The sequence below is a fragment of the Macrotis lagotis genome, chromosome 8, assembly GCF_037893015.1.
Source record: "Macrotis lagotis isolate mMagLag1 chromosome 8, bilby.v1.9.chrom.fasta, whole genome shotgun sequence".
NCBI classification, from domain to species: Eukaryota; Metazoa; Chordata; class Mammalia; order Peramelemorphia; family Peramelidae; genus Macrotis; species Macrotis lagotis.
The window spans coordinates 46,722,106-46,744,212 of record NC_133665.1 but is presented as its reverse complement, the minus strand read 5'-3'; the positions used below and the strand labels follow the sequence as shown (position 1 = coordinate 46,744,212).

The 22,107-nt window shown below is 37.7% G+C and overlaps 1 protein-coding gene across 2 annotated transcripts in view; it reads right to left on the bottom strand.

Annotated features, from left to right (window-relative positions):
• The window catches only part of PRKCB (protein kinase C beta), a 704,261-nt gene that overhangs the window by 422,838 nt on the left and 259,316 nt on the right, over window positions 1-22,107 (bottom strand). For both annotated transcript variants that reach the window (XM_074196811.1, XM_074196810.1), the window contains exon 3: window positions 4,578-4,660. In XM_074196811.1, the coding sequence (XP_074052912.1) occupies window positions 4,578-4,660 (83 nt within the window). The remainder of the gene's footprint in view (window positions 1-4,577; window positions 4,661-22,107) is intronic.

Genomic DNA, 22,107 nt, shown 5'->3' with positions numbered 1-22,107 from the left:
CCTTAATCTTACTCCAACCTACTTATCAGCTTTATCTCATTTTTTTTCTCCATCCTCACAAAGTCTCTGCTATGGTCAGACCAGAATTCTGTCCTCCCCTGAATATGCAGCCTCTCCTTCTTGTGTATGGAACTCTACCCACTTTCCTTTTCTGTCCTCTGGCATTTTAACTCAATTGAAAAACTATCATCTTGGTAGTGGGGAGGAATGGATGGAGGGAATTACAATCAGCAACATCAACTGTGGAAAAATATGGAAGTGACTTCTATGATGGACTTATTATAAAGAAAGTAATCCACCCAAGATAGAGCTGATAGCATCAGAGCACAGACTGAAACATATTTTTTCTCTTTCTTTTACTTTATTTCTCATGAGGTTTTACTTTTTATGGGGGGAGGGAGTATTTTAGTAATGTGTAAATAAATTAAGGAAAAATAAATTTTAAAAAACTTTAAAAAAAATTATCATCTTTTTAAAAATTTTGCCAATTCCCTCCCCAAGAAGGAATTTCTCTTTCATTTAACCTTATGAAGTTTTCACATCACTTTCTAGTCATTTAGAATGGTGATAAGGATAGCTTAGCAGTTAGAGAGAACTTCAAAGTTTATCTAGAGCTTTATGTTGGCTATCTCATTTGAATCTTCACTGCAACCAGTAAGGAAAGTGCCATTATTATGCCCATTTTACAGGAAGTCTAAATGACTTGTGAAGGGTCACAAGGCAAGATTTGAACTCAGATGTTCTTGACTCCAAATCCTGTATTCACTAAGCCAAGGGAACCTCATTTCCACAACATGCCACAGCTGGCATCCCCACTCCTAATATTTCCTTTATTTTATATGTTGTCTGCCTCTAAGAATGTAAGCTCCTTGAGATCAAGAACTATCTCATTTGCTTGTATTGGCATCACCAAGACTTAGCACAAGGTCTGGTACATAGTAAATATTGAATAAATGCTTTTTCATTAATCCATTCCTTCCCTAACAGGCTGTAGTCAATTAATCAATAAGCATTTATGAAGTGTCTACAATATAGCAGGTACATTACTATACTGGCAAAGGGTCAAGAACATTTCTTGGTTATCTCTCTCCTAGCCTCTATTAGGGCAAAATTTGATAAAAATGAATGGTCAGTCATCTGATAAGCACATGTTAAATATCCATTGAGTGCTAGGCGCTCTACTATAAATATAACTTCGTGAGAGCAAGGATGACATTTCTTATTTACCTTTTCATTTTGTCTAATGTCTATTAAGGTAAATCATATAAAAGAATTGTATAATAAAACAATTGTTAAATGATTGAATAAAAGGACAGAGATGGACTATCAAAATCTCAGGACCTATATGAAAAGGGTAGAAAAAGGTATCATTTCTTACTGGAAGCTTTCATTAAAGCTTAATTTTCCAATTGGCAAATAAATGGCACTAGAGAAAAAACTTCATGTACTGCGTTTTGAATGATAATACTGATACAAAGATAAGAAGAAATGTTTCACCTTTGAAAAGAGAAATGAGGTCATTTAGGTCAGCCTTTTAATGTGAGACAATGTGGAAAACATATAGGATTGAGTCAGCTTAGCTGGATCAGTTACCTGTGTGTGTTATATTTCTAAGATACAGAAGCTCAGCTCTTGAGGCTTTGCTCCCTCATCTGTAAAATGGGGATAATAACTCCTTTACTTTCTCTGACAGATAGGCTTGGCTCAGTGCATTTTCTGAGTGGTGCTACATTCTATTTTTGAGGTGATGGGAACACTGCATCTGTTTGTGTTTCCTTGTCTTTCCCTTAGTCGGGGGCAGGAGGAAGTTAGTGAACAAGTGACTTCATTGAAATGTGGGTGGAATCCCCAAAATCTTGCCAGGCAATTAGAAAATTTCCTGATTAGCTAATGAAGAACCAGTCTGTAAAGGTAAGTTATCTGGTGGGCACAGGTCTGTAAACTGCAATAGGCAAAGGAAATCATAGGAGCAGTTTGCATCTAGTTCTCTTCTGGTATCCTGAAGAAGTTACATGTTCAATAAGCATTTATTAAGCTCCTATTGTGTGCCAAGCAAAATCATCAGCCTCAGAAATACCCTGAAAAACTAACAACAAACCAAAAAACCAGACCTGCTCTCAAAGAGTTCACAATTAGTGGGAGTAACCGGTCAAATTAGCAAAATAATATAATGGAAGGAGCATGAATTCAGTAATAATGAAAAGTTATCTGCCCTATTTAGGGCAGGAACTGTCTTTTACTTTCTTTGTATCCCATTGCTTAGCACAGTAAATAAAGTTTATTTATTGATTAATAATAATAATAATAATAATAATTAGCATTCACATCACATTTTAAGGTTTGCAAAGCACTTTACATACACTTTTTCCCCTTGTTCTTCAAGCCAGCAAGGGGAGTAGTAAGGTGGAATTGTGGATAGAGCACCAGTGCTGGAATCAGAAGGACCTGAGTTCATATACAACCTCAGACACTTACTAGCTTCATGACCCTGGGCAAATCCCTTATACCTGATTGACTCAAAAAAAAAAAAAAAAACCTATGAAGGAAGTCTTATTATCTCCACTTTATAGATGAATAAACTGAGATTGAGAAAAGCTAATTATCTTGCCTGGGATCCCATAGCTTATAAGTAACTAGTGCAACATTTGAACTCATGTCTTTCCTGACTCCAATTTCAGTTCTCTTCACCACTGCACCATCAAATTACAAATGTGTGAGGAAGGAAGTTTTCTACTCCTAACCATGCTCTATAAATGTAAGTTATTACAGAAGTGCAAAGGATTAAAGTTATTACAATCTCAGACAGTCTCATTTTGTACATGAAGGAAACAAAGTCCCAAGAGACTGGCAGACTCAGAGTTCTGATTTGTTTTGTTGATTGTTTAAACTTAAGTATGTGATAGAGAAAATGTTAATAATAGAGATTAAATTTAAGTGATTCTCACACACATACATGCAGAGCTGGTTGTTAAACATTGACCAGAAATATCACTAACTGGAATTGAGACCTGAATTCTACCACCAACTTTGTCATTAATTAGATATGTAACCCTAAGTCATATTTCCATTTCTAGGACCTCTCCTCAATTTTAAGATGGGAATAAAAATGTGGCACTCCCTACCTTAAGGGATTATTGGAAGAGGGAAAGAGTGCTGTAAATTATAAACCTAGTACAGTTCACCTTGCAAATAAAAGGTGTTTGTTGAATTAAAATGTATACTGTCAAAATTTAAAAAAAAAAACACCTTTGCTCCCCAGCTCCCTGTGCTATTGAGATGACTTGCTGAGATGTGACAGTAAAACCCTGTATCTCTCATAGAGAACTACAAGGAATACAAAATATCTATCATGGCTGCTTTTGTTTCAGGACAGTCAAATAAACACTCCAAACTGGTAGGATTAAAACAGGTTAACTCATTTATTTTCACAACCCAAATCAGTTGCAGCAGTACTTTGCCCAAATTACCTCCCATTAAAATTGATACCATCTGTTCAAGCCCTCATAACCTTCCCTCTTACATTACTGAGATAGCCTCCTAAATGGACCTCCTCCCTCCCTATGCCCCCCCCCCACTCCCAGGCTTATCCATTTGGCACTTGTTGGCAAAATAATCTTACTAATTTACAATTCTGATCAAGTCTCTTCTTTACTCAAAAGTCTTCTCTCAAACCCTGACAGTTTGTGGCTTAAGACACAAATTCCTTAGCCATGGTATTCAAAGCCCTCAGAAAACCCAATTCAGACCATTCTATTCAGCCTTCCTTCCCACTCCTTCCCTTCATCTACTCTGTATTATCAGAACTCAGTTACTCACTGAGATCTCTTCTTTCCCTTTCTCATTCTGCTCATTTGCACACCTTGTCCCCAGTGCCAAGAATAAACTCTGCCCACATCTCACAACTGTCTTTTCTTTTCAAGGACTTCCTCAGGTGTCATTTCTTCCATGAAACCTTCCCTAAGCCCCCAGCTTAAAGTGATTCCTGCTTCCCTGATCTCCCATCCTTTTCTAATTAACATGTTCTACCATATAGTTACTTATTTGTGCAAATTTCTTACTCCCCAATAGATTAAAAGCACCTCAAAAGGTAATCTTTTTCTAATCAAAATGTCTAAAGCTGGGTACTTTTATTTTTTCCTAGAGAGATGAAGGGATGTCTCATGAGAAATAGTCATGAGAAAATTTCTTATAAGGAAATTCCACCTACCAATGCAGATCAACAACTACCTTGCAACTAAGTCTGAGGAGAGTAGCCTGAGAGATTAGGTCACTTGGTCAAGGTAAAACATTCAATATATGTCAGACATGCATCTATCTAGAACCCAGGTCTTCCAAGGTCATTGTAATGCTTTTGCTCCAGTGTAATGCTGTCTAATACACATAAAACCCATTGGAAAAAGAAAGGGGGCCTTTTCTTGATCCAATCAAAGTCAATCTTGGGTCAATACATACAAGATGGTCCTAGCTATTCAGAGCAAATCTCTTCATTTACTTTTTCCAGACAAACTCTCTCAGTTTAATTCTCACTGATTGCACCTAATGAGCATAATGAGAGGTTAGCAAGTACAGTTACTTACATCAGAGGCTGGGCCCTTATCAGCACCTGGGCAGGAGAAGGTGACAAATTCATGGCATCTTTTATGGACTACGAAACAGCACACTGCAAGAGAGAGAGGACAGTTTACAAACACACACAAAGATTATTAAATCAATGGGTCAATTCAAGCTTTTTATACTAAATGTGACAGAGACCAAATTCAACAAATATAGTTGTTCCCTCCATTTTCATAGTACTTCAGTACTTCCCTTGGAGTCTTTGCTTTCTGGAGTTTAAAGGCCTAAGACATCCTTTCCTACAGCTGAAAGTGTTCAAAAAGTCTTTTTTTCATAGGATTTAGGATTACATAGGAATTTAGAATTTAGGATTAGAAAGGGCCTTAGCTAATCACTAGTTTAAGTCAAGCATCCTATTTTCCAGATGAGGAAACAGAGGTTGTGAAAACATAAAGAAACTTATCCATTGTCACTTAAGCAGTAAAATCAGAGTCAAAACTCAAGCCCAGGTCTATTGATTATAAGGAATGATTCGTGCTGAGTGAAGGTCACTGAAGAAGGTGCTCCAAAAAGGTCATTTGAGGGCAAAATGAATAGCAAGTAGCCCATCTGACTTTGAAGACTGTCTTTCTCTGAAAGGGTTTAAATGAATAGGTCCCATCTTCCTCCACATGGATCTCAGGCTTTGATGTTTACAAAGTACTGGTCTCAAGACACACTTATGAGGTAGGTCACAGTCTAAGTCTTATACAGCACAAAAAAGGAAAAGTGTCCAGCCCATGGTCACAGAGTTACTGCAGGGTAGACTTCAGCATCAAACCCAAGTCTGCTCACTCCAAGGTCAGCATTCTTTCCCACCTCCCATGATTGCCTGGGGAGACAACAGCTTATTCAAGACCAATATCTAAGTGTTCTACAATGAAGCAAAAGCCTTTCAGTATTATTCAGTGGATAGAGTTCAGGATTTAGAGTTATAAAACTAAATTAAATAATGTGCTATTATCCCCATTTTACAAATAAAGGAATAGCCTTAGGGCCACAAACTGTCTGCTGTACAAGTGATGTAACTGGTTAATGTTGAGGCCAGGCCTCCAATTCATACTAAGTCCAGTGGTTATCCACAGTGCCTTCTCACTCAACAGAAAAAACACCAGCTAAGAAAGAAGCCATTAAAAGCAAATCAATGCATAAAAGTTGATTTAAGTTATTTGTCATGGGTATACTGATATAAAAAATTGAGGTAAACACTAATAGAGTTAGTGACATCATAAAGAGGAAATGAGTACTATTTAATGCAGGGTCCTTTCATTTAAGCCTGAGGCATTTTGCTATTTCAGCTCATCTTAAAGCATTGTAACAATGTAGAAACTGGACAAAGACTCTTGACAGCCATCAGTAGGATGCTATGAAAATAAATGGGTGATTTTTTTTCAAAAAATTAATTTGAATTTGAAATGCATTTTACACACAACTTTATGAAGAGAACACCAGTCTGGACAATAGGATAGTTTTATTTCAGTCCTAACAATGATGCTAATTAACTGTATAAGCAAGTCATTTTCTATGAGGTTGCTTCAAGTTCTATGTTCCATGTTCTAAAGTTTTGCCCACCTCTAACATTCCAAATCCTAAAATCACTTCTGCTTCTGGGACTCTTTGCCTAAGATTCTTTCTTTACATTTGCATAACAAATTCTGGCTCAGATCCTCTGCTCTAAGTTCAAAGTTTTAACATTGTATGGTTCTGTAATATTCATATTGGCACAATCTTCTGGAATCCAATCTCTCAATTCTACAATTCTCAAGAAACTCTCCTTTTTCCACTTGGTTTCAGCAACAATTAGAAAACCGCTGGACTTAGTATGAGTTGGAGGCCTGGCCTCAACATTAACCAGTTGCATCACTTATACAGTTTATTGCCCTGAGGTTATTTCTTCACTTGTAAAATGTGGATAATAGCATATTATTTAAGATGACCACATCTTAGGTGTTAGGAACTCTCATGATTACCCCATTTCCAAGATCCAGGAAAAAAAAATTTCACTCCCTATCCGCAACATCCTATCCTATCATCCCTTCTACTCAAATTAAATCAATATCTTGTCCTTATGATGAACTATTAAACCATCCTAAATTGTCATTCCTCTGCCTTCATTCTACACCTAACCTATGGAGTGCCATTTTACTATCTCATTAACTTCTTACCAAAACACCTGCCCTTTCATGTTTGCTCCTGGCCTGATAATTCTTCTATCTGTATAACCCTTAGCACATCCAATTTCTCTGCTTTTGCTCCATGCTTATTCATTGCTAGAGAAAAATCATGAAGTAAAACCTGTTTCAACCAGAGTATATAATCCCACTTCTACTTTCACTGCTCCCCCAAAATCTCCCTATTCTACCCTTATCATCACCTTATATTATTCCCTACAACTTATTGCTAAAACTTTTTCTCTCACCATCAGTCCTGCCCCCAGTTCCCTCCCTAACTTAACAGCAGATGTCCTTGCCTCCTTCACTGAAATGGAAGCTACCTGGCTTGATCCCCCCCCCCCACCTCCATTCCTTAGAATGGATCCTCAGGATCACCATTCACTCTCATCACTCAAACTTAATGGTATCTGTACCTTTGACCCTCTATCTTTACCACAAATTCCCTCCATAACCTTGGTTTCAACAATAATCCCTTGTTTCATATTCTGCTCTACTACTTCCTCACATGCCTGCAATCTATTTAGGACTCTCCAATCCTTTTTTAAGGCTTTCCTCATCCCTTTGACACCATGCAGCTGTTGTCTCATCCTTCCCTTTAATCAGGCCCTCCTTCTACTATTCTGCCTCCATGGTCCCCTCAACACCCTGGCATTTTTTTCAGATAAACTCTAATTTATCAATGGCCTTCCTAAAATGAACTGAAGACAATACTCCAGACAGTTTGGCCACAACACTATGCTTCTCTTAATGAGCCCAAGACTGAATTAGTGGTTTGACACATTGCCATACAACTGACATAACTGAGCTTGAAATACACCAAAATTTTCCCATGAAAACGTATCTAACCATGTTTCCCTCATACTTTAATATTAAAGATAATTTTTTAGAAGCCAAGTGTGAGAATATTTATTCATTTATTTCTTTTAAATGGATTTTTTTTAGGTTTTTTTCAAGACAATGTGGTTAAGTGGCTTGCCCAAGGCCACACAACTAGGTAATTATTAAGTGTCTGAGACCGGATTTGAACCCAGGTACTCCTGACTCTAGGGCCGGTGCTTTATCCACTGTGCCACCTAGCCACCCCTTAAATGGAATTTTATTAGTTTTTGTTCATCATTCTGGAAACTGTCAGCTAATCTCTCCAGGATTCATTATCATTTAAAATTTGATCACCATGTGAAGGCAAGCTATTTGGCCTTGATGTGAATATGAATTTCCCTTAATCACAGGGGCCCAGCTTGACCAGATAAGGCCCATAAATGGTTATATAATTAGGCCAGACATGCAGTCTTTATTTGGGCATGGAACCAGTTACACACCTTGTTTATAGTTGATGATACTTATACAAGTCTCAGCATGATGCTGGCTTTGTTCTCTGGCCCTGTAACTGTCTAGCCTAGGGGGCAGACCCTGCATTGCTTGAGGATAGGAGACAGAAGTTTGCTTGTGTGTTTGGCAATGGCAAACAGTGAATAAGTGGACATGGAGTGTACTGGACAAAGGGGAGAAGTGGACTGGGAACTTGGGAAACTGATAAGTAAACTTGGACTATACAGATGGATGTATGTATGGACTTGACCCCGCAGCCTTCCACCACCAAGGCTGTACATTAAAAAGGTATAAATCTCTCCAAGCCTCCTCAGCATTCCTTTGGTCTCTGAAAAAAAAAAGGAACTAGCAAAGCAGAGGCCAGGTGATAGAGAGGGGTAAACCTCCAGAGCTCCTGCCCTACAATAGGATTTATCTACAGCTAAAAACCTCCTGACCTTGTACTTAGCTTGACTGATTTGATTGGATTTGTTTTACAATTGGTAAAGATAGGTATTTGACATATAGCTTGTATTTGGGTCTCTAACACAAATGTTAAACAGCCCAGAGTCAAAGACAACTTGTAGTAGGAGATGAATGCTGAACTGGATTAAAATTCTGTCTCAGACTGATCACAGGCAAATAAAGTCTCAGTTTTCTAATCTGTAAATTGGGGGTAATAACAGCACTTATCTGACAAGTCTATTATTTAGAAAAAGCAAGGTAGATATATGTTAAGTTCATAAAGGTCTTTATAAATGCTAGCTATTATTTGTAAATCTTAAAGTACTTTGTAAATGCATTATCATTTTTAATATTACAAAGATCATTAGTAAAGAAAATGGAAATAGGAAGATTTTAGCTCTGTCCTCTCTATTTTCCATTTCATCAGCTCATCCACCTTAAGCATCATTCCTTGATTTTCCTTATTTTCTCCACTTTTTTTTTTTACTTTTTTGCAAGGTAATGGATTATAAGTGACTTGTTCAAACTCACACTGCTAGGTAATTATTAAGAGTGTGAAGCCAAATTTGAACTAAGGTCCTCCTAACTCCAGGACTGGTGCTCTATCCACTATGCCATCTAACTGCCTTATTTTCTCCATTTTAAAAAAAATTTTAAGATTTAATTTTAAGATCTTGTAAAAGATTTTCTTTCTTGTCCCCAGCATACATTATCAGATTCACCTTAGTCTGTAGTTAAACGCTCTCCCACTATTTTTATAGGCCTACTTATTCTTCCTTTGTCATCTTTTTGTTTTGTTTTTAGATTTTTGCAAGGCAATGGGGTTAAGTGGCTTGCCCAAGGCCACACAACTAGGTAATTATTATCTAAAGCCAGATTTGAACTCAGGTACTCCTGACTCCAGGGCCAGTGCTCTATCCACTGCACTACCTAGATGCCCCCTAGTCATCTCTTTTTAAAAATTTAAGTGGGTTCACCAGTGTCCCATGCATTCCACACCAATCTCTTTACATAGTTCTCCCTTTGCCTCCTATTTAGAATTTTCTGTTCACATACTCAGAATTTAATTCCTTGTGTGTCACCCATTCCTTTTCTTCCAACTTCCCCTATGGCATCCTAATTTATGATGTTCTATAAGATATCTTAAGTGAGATATTATGTTTAAGATGCTAAGCACAGGGCCTAACACAGAACTGATGCCTAATAAATTTTTGTTCTCTTCCCCTCTTTGAAATATGTTTTCTCAGGTGGCTAGGTGGCACAGTGGATAAAGCACTGGCCCTGGAGTCAGGAGTACCTGGGTTCAAATCCAGTCTCAGACACTTAATAATTACCTAGCTGTGTGGCCTTGGGCAAGCCACTTAACCCCATTTGCCTTGCCAAAAATCTAAAAAAATATATTTTTTTTTCCCCAAAATCTACAGGGCACAGCAGGTCATGCTTGACTTTCCTTCCTTTCTCTACTATGAATACCAAGATAGAGCAGTCACTTCCTAAACGCCAGCAGCATATGTGTGTACAAATATACAGACTGTGGGATTGACTACTGAAATGTGGTTTGAATTTTCTCTCGTGTGAATTACTGGGATACTGGACAGCTCTTATTGTTCATAGCAGAGGATGCATGGTATGTACAGTATCAGACTTTGGTGCCAAGAAGACTTAGGACAGATAGTCACTAGCTGTTTAACCCTAGGCAAGCGACTTAACCTCTTTGATCCTTTGCTTCTACATTCCTTCAAAATGAGAAGAACAACATCTCCCTGACAGCATTACTTGTAATCATCAAATGATATATGACAATGGGTTTTTTTGGTAAAATTTTAAAAATAGATAAAAAATAAAAATTCCATTATAGAAATCTGACAACAAAAAGAAGAAAAAAAATTGATGATAAAATATTTACTAAGAGCTTTAGCCTTAAGTCTATATATGAACATGAATTATTATATTACTATTACCATACAGTGGGTATCCTCTGGTTTTGCAGATAGATGGAATAAGATTTTTTTTATCTCTGCTCCCTTTAGGTCCCTTCAAGCCGTAGAGCTAGGATCATGCTATTATTCAAATTCCAGTTCCACTATTTATAACTGGGGCAAGTCACTTAACTTCATTAATCTCTAAACCTTAGCTTCTTCATCACAAAAATGAAGTACTAGATGAACTCAAAGAACTTTTCCAACTTTTAATTAATTTCAGTTGGAAGGATTACTGTTCAGATTTGTAAAATTCCTGGAAAAATAACAATTTTTCCAATTTTCATTGTGCATATTCCATCCCAAGGTAAGGAAGTTCATAATTTCTGTTTTAAGCTGTGATCTAATAATTAAAATTCCATGCTCTAACACCATTTGTTAACCAGTGTACACTGCCCAAACTTCTACCTTTGTTTCTTTGCCTCCCTCCTCCTTCCAGCCTCTCTCCTTCTCTCCCTCCTCTCACCTTCCTCTTCCTGCCCCCCCCCTTTCCCTTCCATCCTTCCCCTACCTTCATTCAGTAGCACTAAGGAAAACATCTGTGGTCTAATGTCTTCAGTTTCTTGCCTAGGATTTTTTTAAATCCTAGCAATGCTTTCTAGGTTGCTTCTGGGTAGCATTATTATTCCCCATTTAAATCATCAGAAGTGGGTAGTGGTTGCCAAGGCTTAAAAAATCTCATGAGGCTCTCCAATATGTGTGCCAGACAAGTGATCCAGGAAAACATCACCCTTATCTATTATTAACTTATGAAATGAGGTCCTCAGTTTCCTCATTTGTAAAAAAAAGGTTGGATCAGATGATCCTTAAAGTCCTTTTCAGTCCTAAATACATATTCAAATGTAAAATTAAAAAAGAACTGTCTCAGCAGTGAATCACCAACCATTAGTCTCTTTTCACATAATTCATCTATTCCTCTAACTCTTGCTGGATAATCTCTCTCCTGCTGCCACTTGTGAAGCATCATTCCTTAGCTTAGATGCTTTCTTCTGAGTCACTGCTTTGCCTTCTGTGGGGAAAGTCTCATATCTATTATTTAGCTTTAGTTATTCAGTGGTCTTTCTTCCTTTTTTATTCTTTATGTCAGTCTTCCAACCTCTAAATCTTGTGACAAAACTCAATACTCCCTATTTATTCAGTCTTTCTTGTCTTCATTTCAGACTTTCAAGTATGTATTCCATTCTTTCAAGCAACACTTCATTCTCCCCAATAACTTGAAAAGTTATTGAAGAGTGATGTGCCATCACCTTTCTCCTTCTAAGTCACAAGTCCTTAACCGAGGTCAATAGGAAGATTTCAGGGGTTCCATGAACTTAGAAATGAAAAATGATATCTTTATTTTCACTAACCTCTAACTGAAATTTAGCAATTCCTCTGATTGTGAATGTAAGCAACCTTAAACAGGAGTTCAAAGGCTTCACCTGACTGCTACAAAGGTCCATAACACAAAGATTTTCTGTTCTAGAGAGAGAACAACCCTTTCTGCTAGCACTGTTAAAAGCAAAACCACAATGGATTTACAAATAATTGTAAAGTTCCTCTTGTCCACCTTTCCTGGAAACAAAATCCTCAGTCCTCTATTTTCTTATTTTTAGGTCTTGTAGACAACAGCCTCTCTGTCAGGCCTGTTTAACTTACCTGGGACTGTTGCTAACCACATGGAGATCTGCCTATTTGCAAATAGGGACTCCTGAGAGACTGGATTTTAACTCTAGAATTTGGAGTTATTAATTAATGCTTTTTCTCTTGAGATAAGCATTAACCCATTCTCACACATAAGAAATCTTGGGACTATCTTTGAGTTTTCTCTATTACATTCAATAACTTATCATTCTCTTTCACACCTATGCCCCACTTTCTATTCCTCGACTGAAAAGTATTCAATTCTTCCCTATTCGCTCCCAGAAATGTTCAAACTAGTTTACCTCTACAATCTGATGCTAACCCTATAATGCTAACCTAATCTTATATCACTCCCTACCATGTTTCAAATTGATTGGAGACCCTTTTCAAAGGCTATGCAAAGTCACATTTTTATGTTTATTATGCTGCAGTTACTCCCAAGGTTCAAAATGTACTCCCTTTCTATCTTAACCTACTGAATCTGTCCCTACTCTTCAAAGCTTAATTGAATTGCTACCTCCACCAAGAAGCCTTCCTCAATTCCCCTGATAGATAATAGCTTTCCCGTCTGAAGTTCCAAATGAATTTTTTGTAACCAATGTTCTCATGCAACTGTGTATCATAGTTACCTATCTCAGTCCCATATGGGGCAGCCAGATAGTACAATGGTTAAAGCACCAGGGTCTGAAGTCTGGTACAGTGCCTATCTAGGTAACATGGAGAGTAGAGGGTTTGGTCTAAAGTCAGGAAGGCTCATCTTCCAGAGTTCAAATCCAGACTCAGACAGTTCATAGCTATATGACCCTGGGCAAGCCTCTTTACCTCATTTGCCTTGGTTTCCGCATCTGTAAAATGAGCTGGAGAGGAAAGAAGCAAACCACTATCTTTGTTAAGAAAACTCCAAATGGGATCAGAAAGTATTGGACACAACTGAAAAACATATGGTGTTGTTGTTATTGTTATCACACCCCCCACTAGTGTAGAAAGTCCAGAAAGTAGAAAGGACAGAAATCCTGTTTTATCTAAATTCTATATCTAAGCTAATCCAGTATATGTTGAAGTCTCTTTGGTCCATTTCTATACACTTTCTCCCTTACATTGTCAAAATGTTATTATCTAAATGGAAATGTGACTAGTAGCAGAAATGAAACCTACTTTAGTTCTGCCTTGATATAAGCATAGTAAACATATCTCAGAAGGATGACTCCCCAACAATATAAAGTTCTCAAAGCCTTAAAGTCTCTCAAGACAAAGTCTAATGAGTACAATGTTTATGTGCATTCATTTCAATTCAACAGTCATTTATAAAGTACCTACTATGAGCAAGGCACTGTCCTGGGGATTCAAAGACAAAGACAAAACAGTTCTTAATCTTAAGGAGCTTCCATTCTATTGGTGGGGAGAGGGCAGAGATACACTTTTAATTCAAACTACTAAATACACAAATTTACAGAGTTGATAAAGCATAAAATTGTACTAAAACATCTAAAACACCCTTGAAACAAGTTTACCTAATCATCTGAAGAGGGAGAGAGTGTTAACAACTGAGAGGATCAAGAAAAGGCTGGCACTGGAGCTGTGTTTTGAAAGCAGCCAGGCTTTCTACATTCCAGATGTGGGGGAGTATGTCTGAGAAGAGCATGTGAGGTGAGGGAAGGTAGGCAGTGACTCCATATGCCCCCTTCTTAGGGTTTAGCTTTGACAAGAAGAGAAATACTAGACCAGCTTGAATAAGACTGCAGAGTGAACATTTTTATAAGGAATTGGGGAGACCTGGGCATATCTGTGGGCAACTGGTAAGAAGCCAGTGGATGAAGGAGAAATTGAAGATGAGACAAAAGAGAGAGAATAATCTTGGGGCAATCCCTGGAGATGATAAGAGCATTAAGGAGAGGCTAGCCTTGATAAGCAAGAATCACCACTAAATCAGAAATCAGAGAAAAGGAAAAGAGGAAAGGAAATGATGAAGAGATTTTTTCAGGAGTAAGAGTGAAAAAGGAGCTCCAGAAAGATGACTTCTATTTTCTCAGTAACTTTCAGAAGGGGTATCCTGGGCTGAGTTCTATTTTGTATTATAATCCATTTGATAAGTGCTCATTCCATCAACTACACTGTTAACTCCACAAGGGCATAAATTGTGTTGTTATGTATTCCTGTATTAGTTGTTTGGGTAAATAGTTATAGAACTGAATTTACAGTCATTTTCTCATATAATTTATACAAAAGCCTTGAAAAAATATATATATATATACACACACACACACACACACACACACACACACACACACGATAAAACCCTCAGGTTACAGATGAGGAAATAGGTTTAGAAAAATGACTTGCCGCAATGACAGTTGGCAGCAAGGATTAATTCTACTCCAAGTTCAGTATCCTTTCCAATGCCACCTATGAGCTAAGGCCTCAAAGAGGTATATAAAATGGTATAAAATAGCCATTCATTCTGATTTTTATTTTGCTTTGTTATTAAATTCTAAGTAGATCCAACAGTAGATGTTCCAACTCATAGTTTGCTCATAGTACAGATGTGCATCCCTCTCTAATCTTTCTCCAATTTTCCTCCCTTTTTATTATCAGTGCATTTCTCCTGAAAATAAAGTGCAGGTAGACTTTATTGGCATGAAATATATGAAAAGTCTGCACGCCTTGAAAGAATTTCCCTGGAGCAATACTCCAAGAAAACCTTTAAATTAGTTCCAATCTCCATTCCAAATGAGCTATTCAATCTCTATTCAGAGACTGAAAGACAAATTCAATGAAGGAATTGGGAAAAAAAGGTAGAAGTAAGACTGGTCTCTGGGGTGGGAGGTGAAAAGGAATTTTCTATATTATAGGGTCCTCGAAACAGAAACAGGGATAATATAGACTTCTGAAATGGGAACTGAATGGGACCACAAAAGAGAGAAAATACTATGTCAGAAATGAATGTCAGAATTCTTGAGTAGTGATCACTGTAAACTTGCATAGCTTCATTAAGAATGTCACATCAGACTAATCACACTACCTTCTTTGAACAAGATTATTGAATTGCTAGATAAAGCATGCTTAAATTTCAGAAAAGCATTTGAACCAGTTTCTCATTTTATCTTCATGGACAAGTCTGAGAGATGTGGGATGAGTAATATCAATTTTTAGCTAATTTTGTATATAATAGGTTAAATGTACAAGCACTGGATGGGAGACATATGGCCAAAAAGTATTCATTTTTTAAAAATCAAAAAATTTAAGTGCAAAACAAGCTTTATACAAATTAAGGTGATAAAGCAGCCAAAAAAATTAAATATTGATCTTTTTAAATAAAATCAAGATGCTCAGAACAAGGGAAGGTGGTACTCCTGCTGCACTGCTTAGACCCCATCTGTATTACTGTTGGCATGGGTTGATGCAGCCAATTTGTATTTTAAAACTGCTCAGGATTTATTATACAAGCCTGCAAAGTTATAGATTAAAATCTGTTCTCCTCCTGGAGAAGCTGCTAGAATATGAGAGAGAGAGAGAGAGAGAGAGAGAGAGAGAGAGAGAGAGAGAGAGAGAACGAACCATAAAGACTAGCTTAGTCATGGCATTAAGGGCCCATGGTTCTACTGTGGGCCTAGACCAGGAGCATGTGTCCTATCTTAGAAAGAGAGACAGCAATCCTTGCAAGGTTAAAAAGTAGGGTGAAGAAGAGAGAAAAAGAGGGGACCTTGCTTCTCTTCTGGACAACTAAAATGCAGTTCTGTAATGGGTTGAACAAGGGTGGTAGAGAGTGGTCTCACACCTGGCTCCAAGTATTCTCCAGCAGGCAAGCTACATACCCGTCCTTCCTGTCCCAAGATGCATGACCTCTAAGTCCAACATGTCATTTCCTGTCACACCAGTACAAGCTTTACCCAGCAATTGCCAAGGTCAGGTCATGGACCTCTCCCATCCTGACAAATTCACATTTAACAACGGAGTCACTTTGAACAACAGTTCCCCAAATAGGCTCAGACAATATTTTCCCTTCCACAAAATTTGTTTCTAATCACATCTCCTATGTCCATAACTCCCCGCATGATTACTATGGTCAGGTTTGATCACTCTTATTCCAGGAAGGACACTGACAAGATGAAGTCCTTTTGTGTTAATATAACCAGGATGGAGAAAGAACTTGCAAGTCATATAAAAATTGGTTTTAAAAAACTTGGGAAAATTTAAGGAGATAAGGGGAATATGAAAGAAGGGGGTTGGATTTGTCCAATGAGGAAGGAAGGAAGGAAGGAAGGAAGAAAGGCAGGCTAGAGGGGAAGGATAGAAGGAGGAAGGAAACTTTAGTCTAAGAAAAAGAATATTAGCACTCAATAGGACCTCAGAGATTCACAATTCCAATTCTCTCATTTTATAAAAGTAATGTGATCCAAGACATAAAAGCACATTTAACAGGTTATTTTTAAAAATTACTGAAGTATCTGGAGGAGTGGAAAGAGAATAAGGAATACTGTCAAGGAAATATATAATCAGAAAAAGAGGTAGGATAGTCACACTGATAGAATAAGAGATAATCAAAATGGATTCCACTGCTATTTATGAACCAAAAAAATTCATGGAGGGAAGCTTCCAGAACTTAGGTTAAATCGCTGTGCACAAAGTAGAGAAGACTAGAGATCCAAAGTCACTCTGAATGAGAAGGCAGAGGGTTGAGGTCTGCACCACTCAAGGGGGTGTCCACAATGAAGACAGTGCAGACCTGCTGAAGTCTAAGAAGAAAAAAAAAAGACACTAATCCCAGAGACAGGAACCTTGGGTATATGTGGAAGTGCTGTGTTCTCACTGATGGAATTCATTTCAGTTATGATATAGTTTAACATGGGTAATTACCACAAAATATTCATCATGAATTCATAGGAGTTTAGGGTAAAATGAGTGTCCACACCTGCCCTCCTTTCCTTCTCTCTCAAAAACTCTGCTGGAACTCTTTCACTCTGCTCTTAGCATGGATATGTCAGAACTGGAAGTCACCTCAAAGATGGGTTAGTCCATTTCTCTTTGTTTTGTAGATGAGAAAGATAAGAAGGAAACAAAAACCTGTTAAATGACTATTGTTTAACAACCACAATGCCAAGGATTTACCCATATTATCTTCTATGATCCTGACCACAATCCAGGGAGGTGGGTCCTATTATTATAATACCCATTTTACAGTTGAACAAATCAAGGCAAACAGAAGTTAAGTGAATTGTTCAGGATTACAGAACTAGTGTCTGAGGCTGGATTTGACTCAGATTTTCCTGACTCCAGGCCCAATATTCTATCCTTGGCACCACGTTGCTATTAAATAAATTTTATTGCTATATTATAGCTTTACATTATCAACATTTCCAGTATATCCCTTCCTTTCCCCTTCAGATCCAGAGAGGGGATGTGTTGCAACTATAAAGTAGCAACACTGAAACTAGATTCTAAATCTCCTGGTATTTAAAGTCCCTCCCAACCTGAACCCATTCTTCACACACAGTTTCATCCAGTCAAAATAACCTTCTACTAGCAGGCAGGCAGGCAGGAAGGAAGGAAGGAAGGAGAAAGTCCCCCAGGCCAAATATGTACTGCCTCCTTCCCTGGAATCATTAGCTTCATTCAAGCCGCAGGTCAAGCATCATCTTTTACATTAAAGCTTTCCTGTCTCCCTTTCTCCATCCAGCCCAACTCCATGTTGGTATTCAGTTATTCAGTCATGTCCATCATGACCCCGTGATCCACAGCATGTCAGATTAGGGTAGGTAGGAAGTGCAGTTCTGGAGTCATGAGTCATGCAGACCTGAGTTCAAATTTGACCTCCGACACTTGACCCCTATAATCTGTGTGACTTTGGGCAACTCACTTAATCCTGATGCCTAGGGTCAACTCCAGTTGTCCTGATTCATTTTTTTTTGCAAGACAATAGTGTTAAGTGATTTGCCCAAGGTCACACAACTTGGTAATTATTAAACATCTGAGGCCAGATTTGTACTGAGGTCCTCCTGACTCCAGGGCCTTACTCTATCCACTGCCACCTAGCTGCCCCTCTGATTCATTTCTGGCCACTGGATCCAGATGGCTCTGGAAGAGAAAGTGAGGCTGATGACTTTGCAGGGCACTCCCTCATTCAAATCCAATTTAATTGCATGACCTGATGTCATGGTCCTCTTCCAAAAGAAGGACAAATATGGTCATCATCATCTCTCAAAGTCTGTTCAAGCTCATGTTTCCATGATACTATCTATTCATCTCATCCTCTGCTGTCCCATTTTCCTTCTGTCTTCAATCTTTCCTAAAATCAGGGTCTTTTTTAATGAGTTCCATCTTCTCATTATGTGGTCAAAGTATTGAAGCTTTAGCTTCAATATTTGACCCTCCAGTGAAAAGCCTGAATTAATTTCTTCAAGTATTGACTTTTTTGATCTCCTTGCTGGCAAAGGGAGTCTCAAAAGCCTTCCACAGAACAATTCTAAAGCTTTGATTCTGCAGAATTCCACTTTTCTTTTGGTCCAACTCTCACAATCACATATACTGGAAAACCAAAGCTCTGAAGTGCCATATAAACCTTTGTCATCAACTTTACAGATAATATTTGTAAAGCATTTAGTATAGTGCCAGAACATAGCTGCTGCTGGATAAATGTCATTCCCTTCTCTTTTGGTCCTTAGACTTCTTTCTGGTTTTGTAAATTTTGATACATGTTCATGCTATATTGGGGGAGGGAGGCTGTTTTTCCTTTGTTGTCCATCATATCCTACTCTTCATGACGCTATTTAGAATTTTCCTGGCAAAGAAACTGGAGTAGTTTGCCATTTTACAAATGAGGAACTGAGGCAAACAGATTAAGTGACTTGCTCAAGATCACACAACTAGTAAGCATAGGTTAGATTTGAACTCACATGAATAACTTCCTGACTTCAGGTTCAGCACTGTATTCACTGCACCCCTAGTCACCCCTATGCTACCTAGGTTCCCCTTGGCTAACTAACTGTAAATATCAATAAATGTTCTTGGTATATTTCAAAGACTAAAAATTTTTCAGGTGTTATTCTATAGACCAATAAGGGTTCATGTGATATTATATATAATGATGCATGGTCATCATATATATATATATATATATATATATATATATATATATATACCAATATATGCTCATGTTTTGCCTATTAAAATGTTACTTGACAGGAGAGATGGTTTTGATGTCATCTTTTTATCTGGCAAATAATTATTAAGTAAATATTTAATGCTAACTGAATGATTTATTCATTCATAACAGCCTGCTGCAGGAGAGGTTTGGTTTTTCAGGTGACCATGTTTCCAATTCTTAATTTTTACAGTTTCTGTGACATATATATATATATATATATATATATATATATATATATATATATATATATTCCTTCCCCCATACCCTAATCAAGTTCTCTTCCATTTCATCTCCAGTTACTCAGAGGTTATTTGCATACAAGAGCAATAACAGAAGGGAAGCAGGAAGAAATTAGAAATCTATCAGTGAGAATTGTTTGGGATTGAAGAGAGTAATAAAGGTAATAAAAATTCAAGAATAGGGACAATAAGGGGCATGTACTGAAGCCCTAAAGCTGAAACGACTAGTAGGCTTAGTCTCCTGGTGTTTATATAACAAGTGGCATTGCAGCTAGATTCAAATCACAGAACAAAAGTCAAGCTCATAGTGCAGGAGAGCTAAGAGGGAGCTGAGAGCACATGGGAGATGAGGGAGAGGGAAGGAAGGAAGGAAACAGTCACATAGTGCCTATGTTTATATTATAGGAATTGTACAAATTGTGCTAGTTTATGACAATTATTTCATTTGGTCCTCACAACAATTTGGGGAAGTAGCTGCTGTTATTTTCTCTATTTTTTAGTTGAGAAAACTGAGGCAAAAGGAACTTAAGTGACTTGTCCAGGGTCACATGACTAGTAAAGTACCTGAAACTGCATCTGAACTTAGATCTTCCTGACTCTAGACTCAGTGCTCTTATCCACTGTATAATATCTAGCTGCTTCATTCAGTCCAACTCTTCCCTCTCCCCCAATTTTTTTTAACAGAGTAGATATCTCAGATCAATTCAAGATGATCTAGCAAATAAACCTCATAGCCTGCCAACACTATGTACTTAGTCCCTTAACTCCCAGTGCAGGATTTCTCTCCACTAGAGTCAACTGCCTCCCTATTAGGCTATTTCTCTCTTGAATTAGGCTGAGGGTCAGATATAATCATAATGGCATGTCTGAGGATGACAAGTGAACTTCAGCATATAGCATAATACTTGAGAAAATCACAGATTCAGCCAGTTTCTCAGTGAAAAGCCATTCAACTGGCTCTAATGGTCTTGCTTATATATAAAATATGGCAAAATAGGGCTTTCGTACAAAAAGTCATCAAATTAATATTAATTTCCTTTTCACTTGTTTAGGGAGGCAGTAAGTTCCTAGATCAGCTCTGGGATGAAGGCTTATGAAGAATGATAGAATATTAACTGTCAGAACTGAAAGAGACTTTTGATAGTCTCTATGGTGTAGACAGTGAGAACCTCAGAAATGAAAGTGATTTTTCTAAATCACACAGTTAGAAAATTAAGGACAGAGAAGGGACTCAAAAACAACTCTTCCAATTCTATAATCCAGTAATCTTATTTCACTAACAAACTCTTAAGAAGAAGCATTATACAATGGAAAAAAACTCTAGGTAAGATGACAGAGCATCAAAGTTCAAATTATACCCCATGCCCAACATTTACAAGCTGTTTGAATCTCTTGTAGACATGCCTTTCTTACCAGCTGCCACCCTGGTGTAGCATCTCAAGCACCTCCTGCTTCAACTATTACAGAAGTCACTGAGTTTCAATGACTGTAGGACTGAGTAAGGCTGAGGACTTTCAAGAGTAAGTCAAGACTTCACCTTGTGATGTCACTGACCCTTTTCCAGAATAAAGGACAAATAACAATCTGCTAATCAGTCTCTCAACTTCAGATCTCTCCCTAGTTCAGTCCACCCCACCCCAATCAGCTGTCAAATTAATCTCCCTAAAGCACAGGTGTGACCATTTTACCCTACTCAATAAACAAATCCCAACAGCAAATATTCAAATCCCTTCACATCCTTGGCCACTTCCTACCTTTGCAATCTCCTTACACTCCACGCCCTCCATATACTTTACAATCTAGTAAAAACAATCTTCTTCCTATTCTTCAAACACCTCATTCCACTTCCCACCCTTAACTTTTCAATGATTGTCTCTAATGTCTGGAATGCCCTTTCTTCCCACCTGTAATTCCCCTCTTTATTGAACTTTTGCATTTCATCTGAAATTCTACCTTCAGTGGGAAGGCTTTCCCAGTTTTTCCCTCCCACCTTCAACTGATTGTTCCTTTCCCTTGCTTCTAAGCAAATTTTTTTATGTGCTGTTTTTCTCCATTAGAATGTGAGCTTCCTGAGGACAAGGACCAGGATTGCGCGCGCACGTGTGTGTGTGTGTGTGTGTGTGTGTGTGTGTGTGTGTGTGTGTGTGTGTGTGAAAGGGTCCCTTAGGTCAAAACTAATGATTATACCAAGATGTTTTCATTTCTAATATGGCAAATGTTAATAGATTTAACCCACATAAACAAAAAAGCTCTTGGCCTCAATATTTTTAAGATCCTAAAGAATCCTGGGACCAAAGTGTTTGAGAATCCAATCTTTACTTGAAACATGAATTCATTCCAAATATCCTTAAAAGAGATCCTTTGTTCTGTTTTAAGCATACTACCCCCATACTACTGAGATGCTCTCTCTTTCTCTTTGGAGTTCTTAACCTTTTTCTTTGTTGAAGACATCTAATGAATAGGAAATTATTTCAATGGGTTATAGCTAGACTTTGATTTATATTATAACTTCATTAGTTTGAGGTTGACTTAATTTCCTTTAAGCCTAGTCTTGTGAGCCAATACTCATTTGCAAGTCTGCTTCA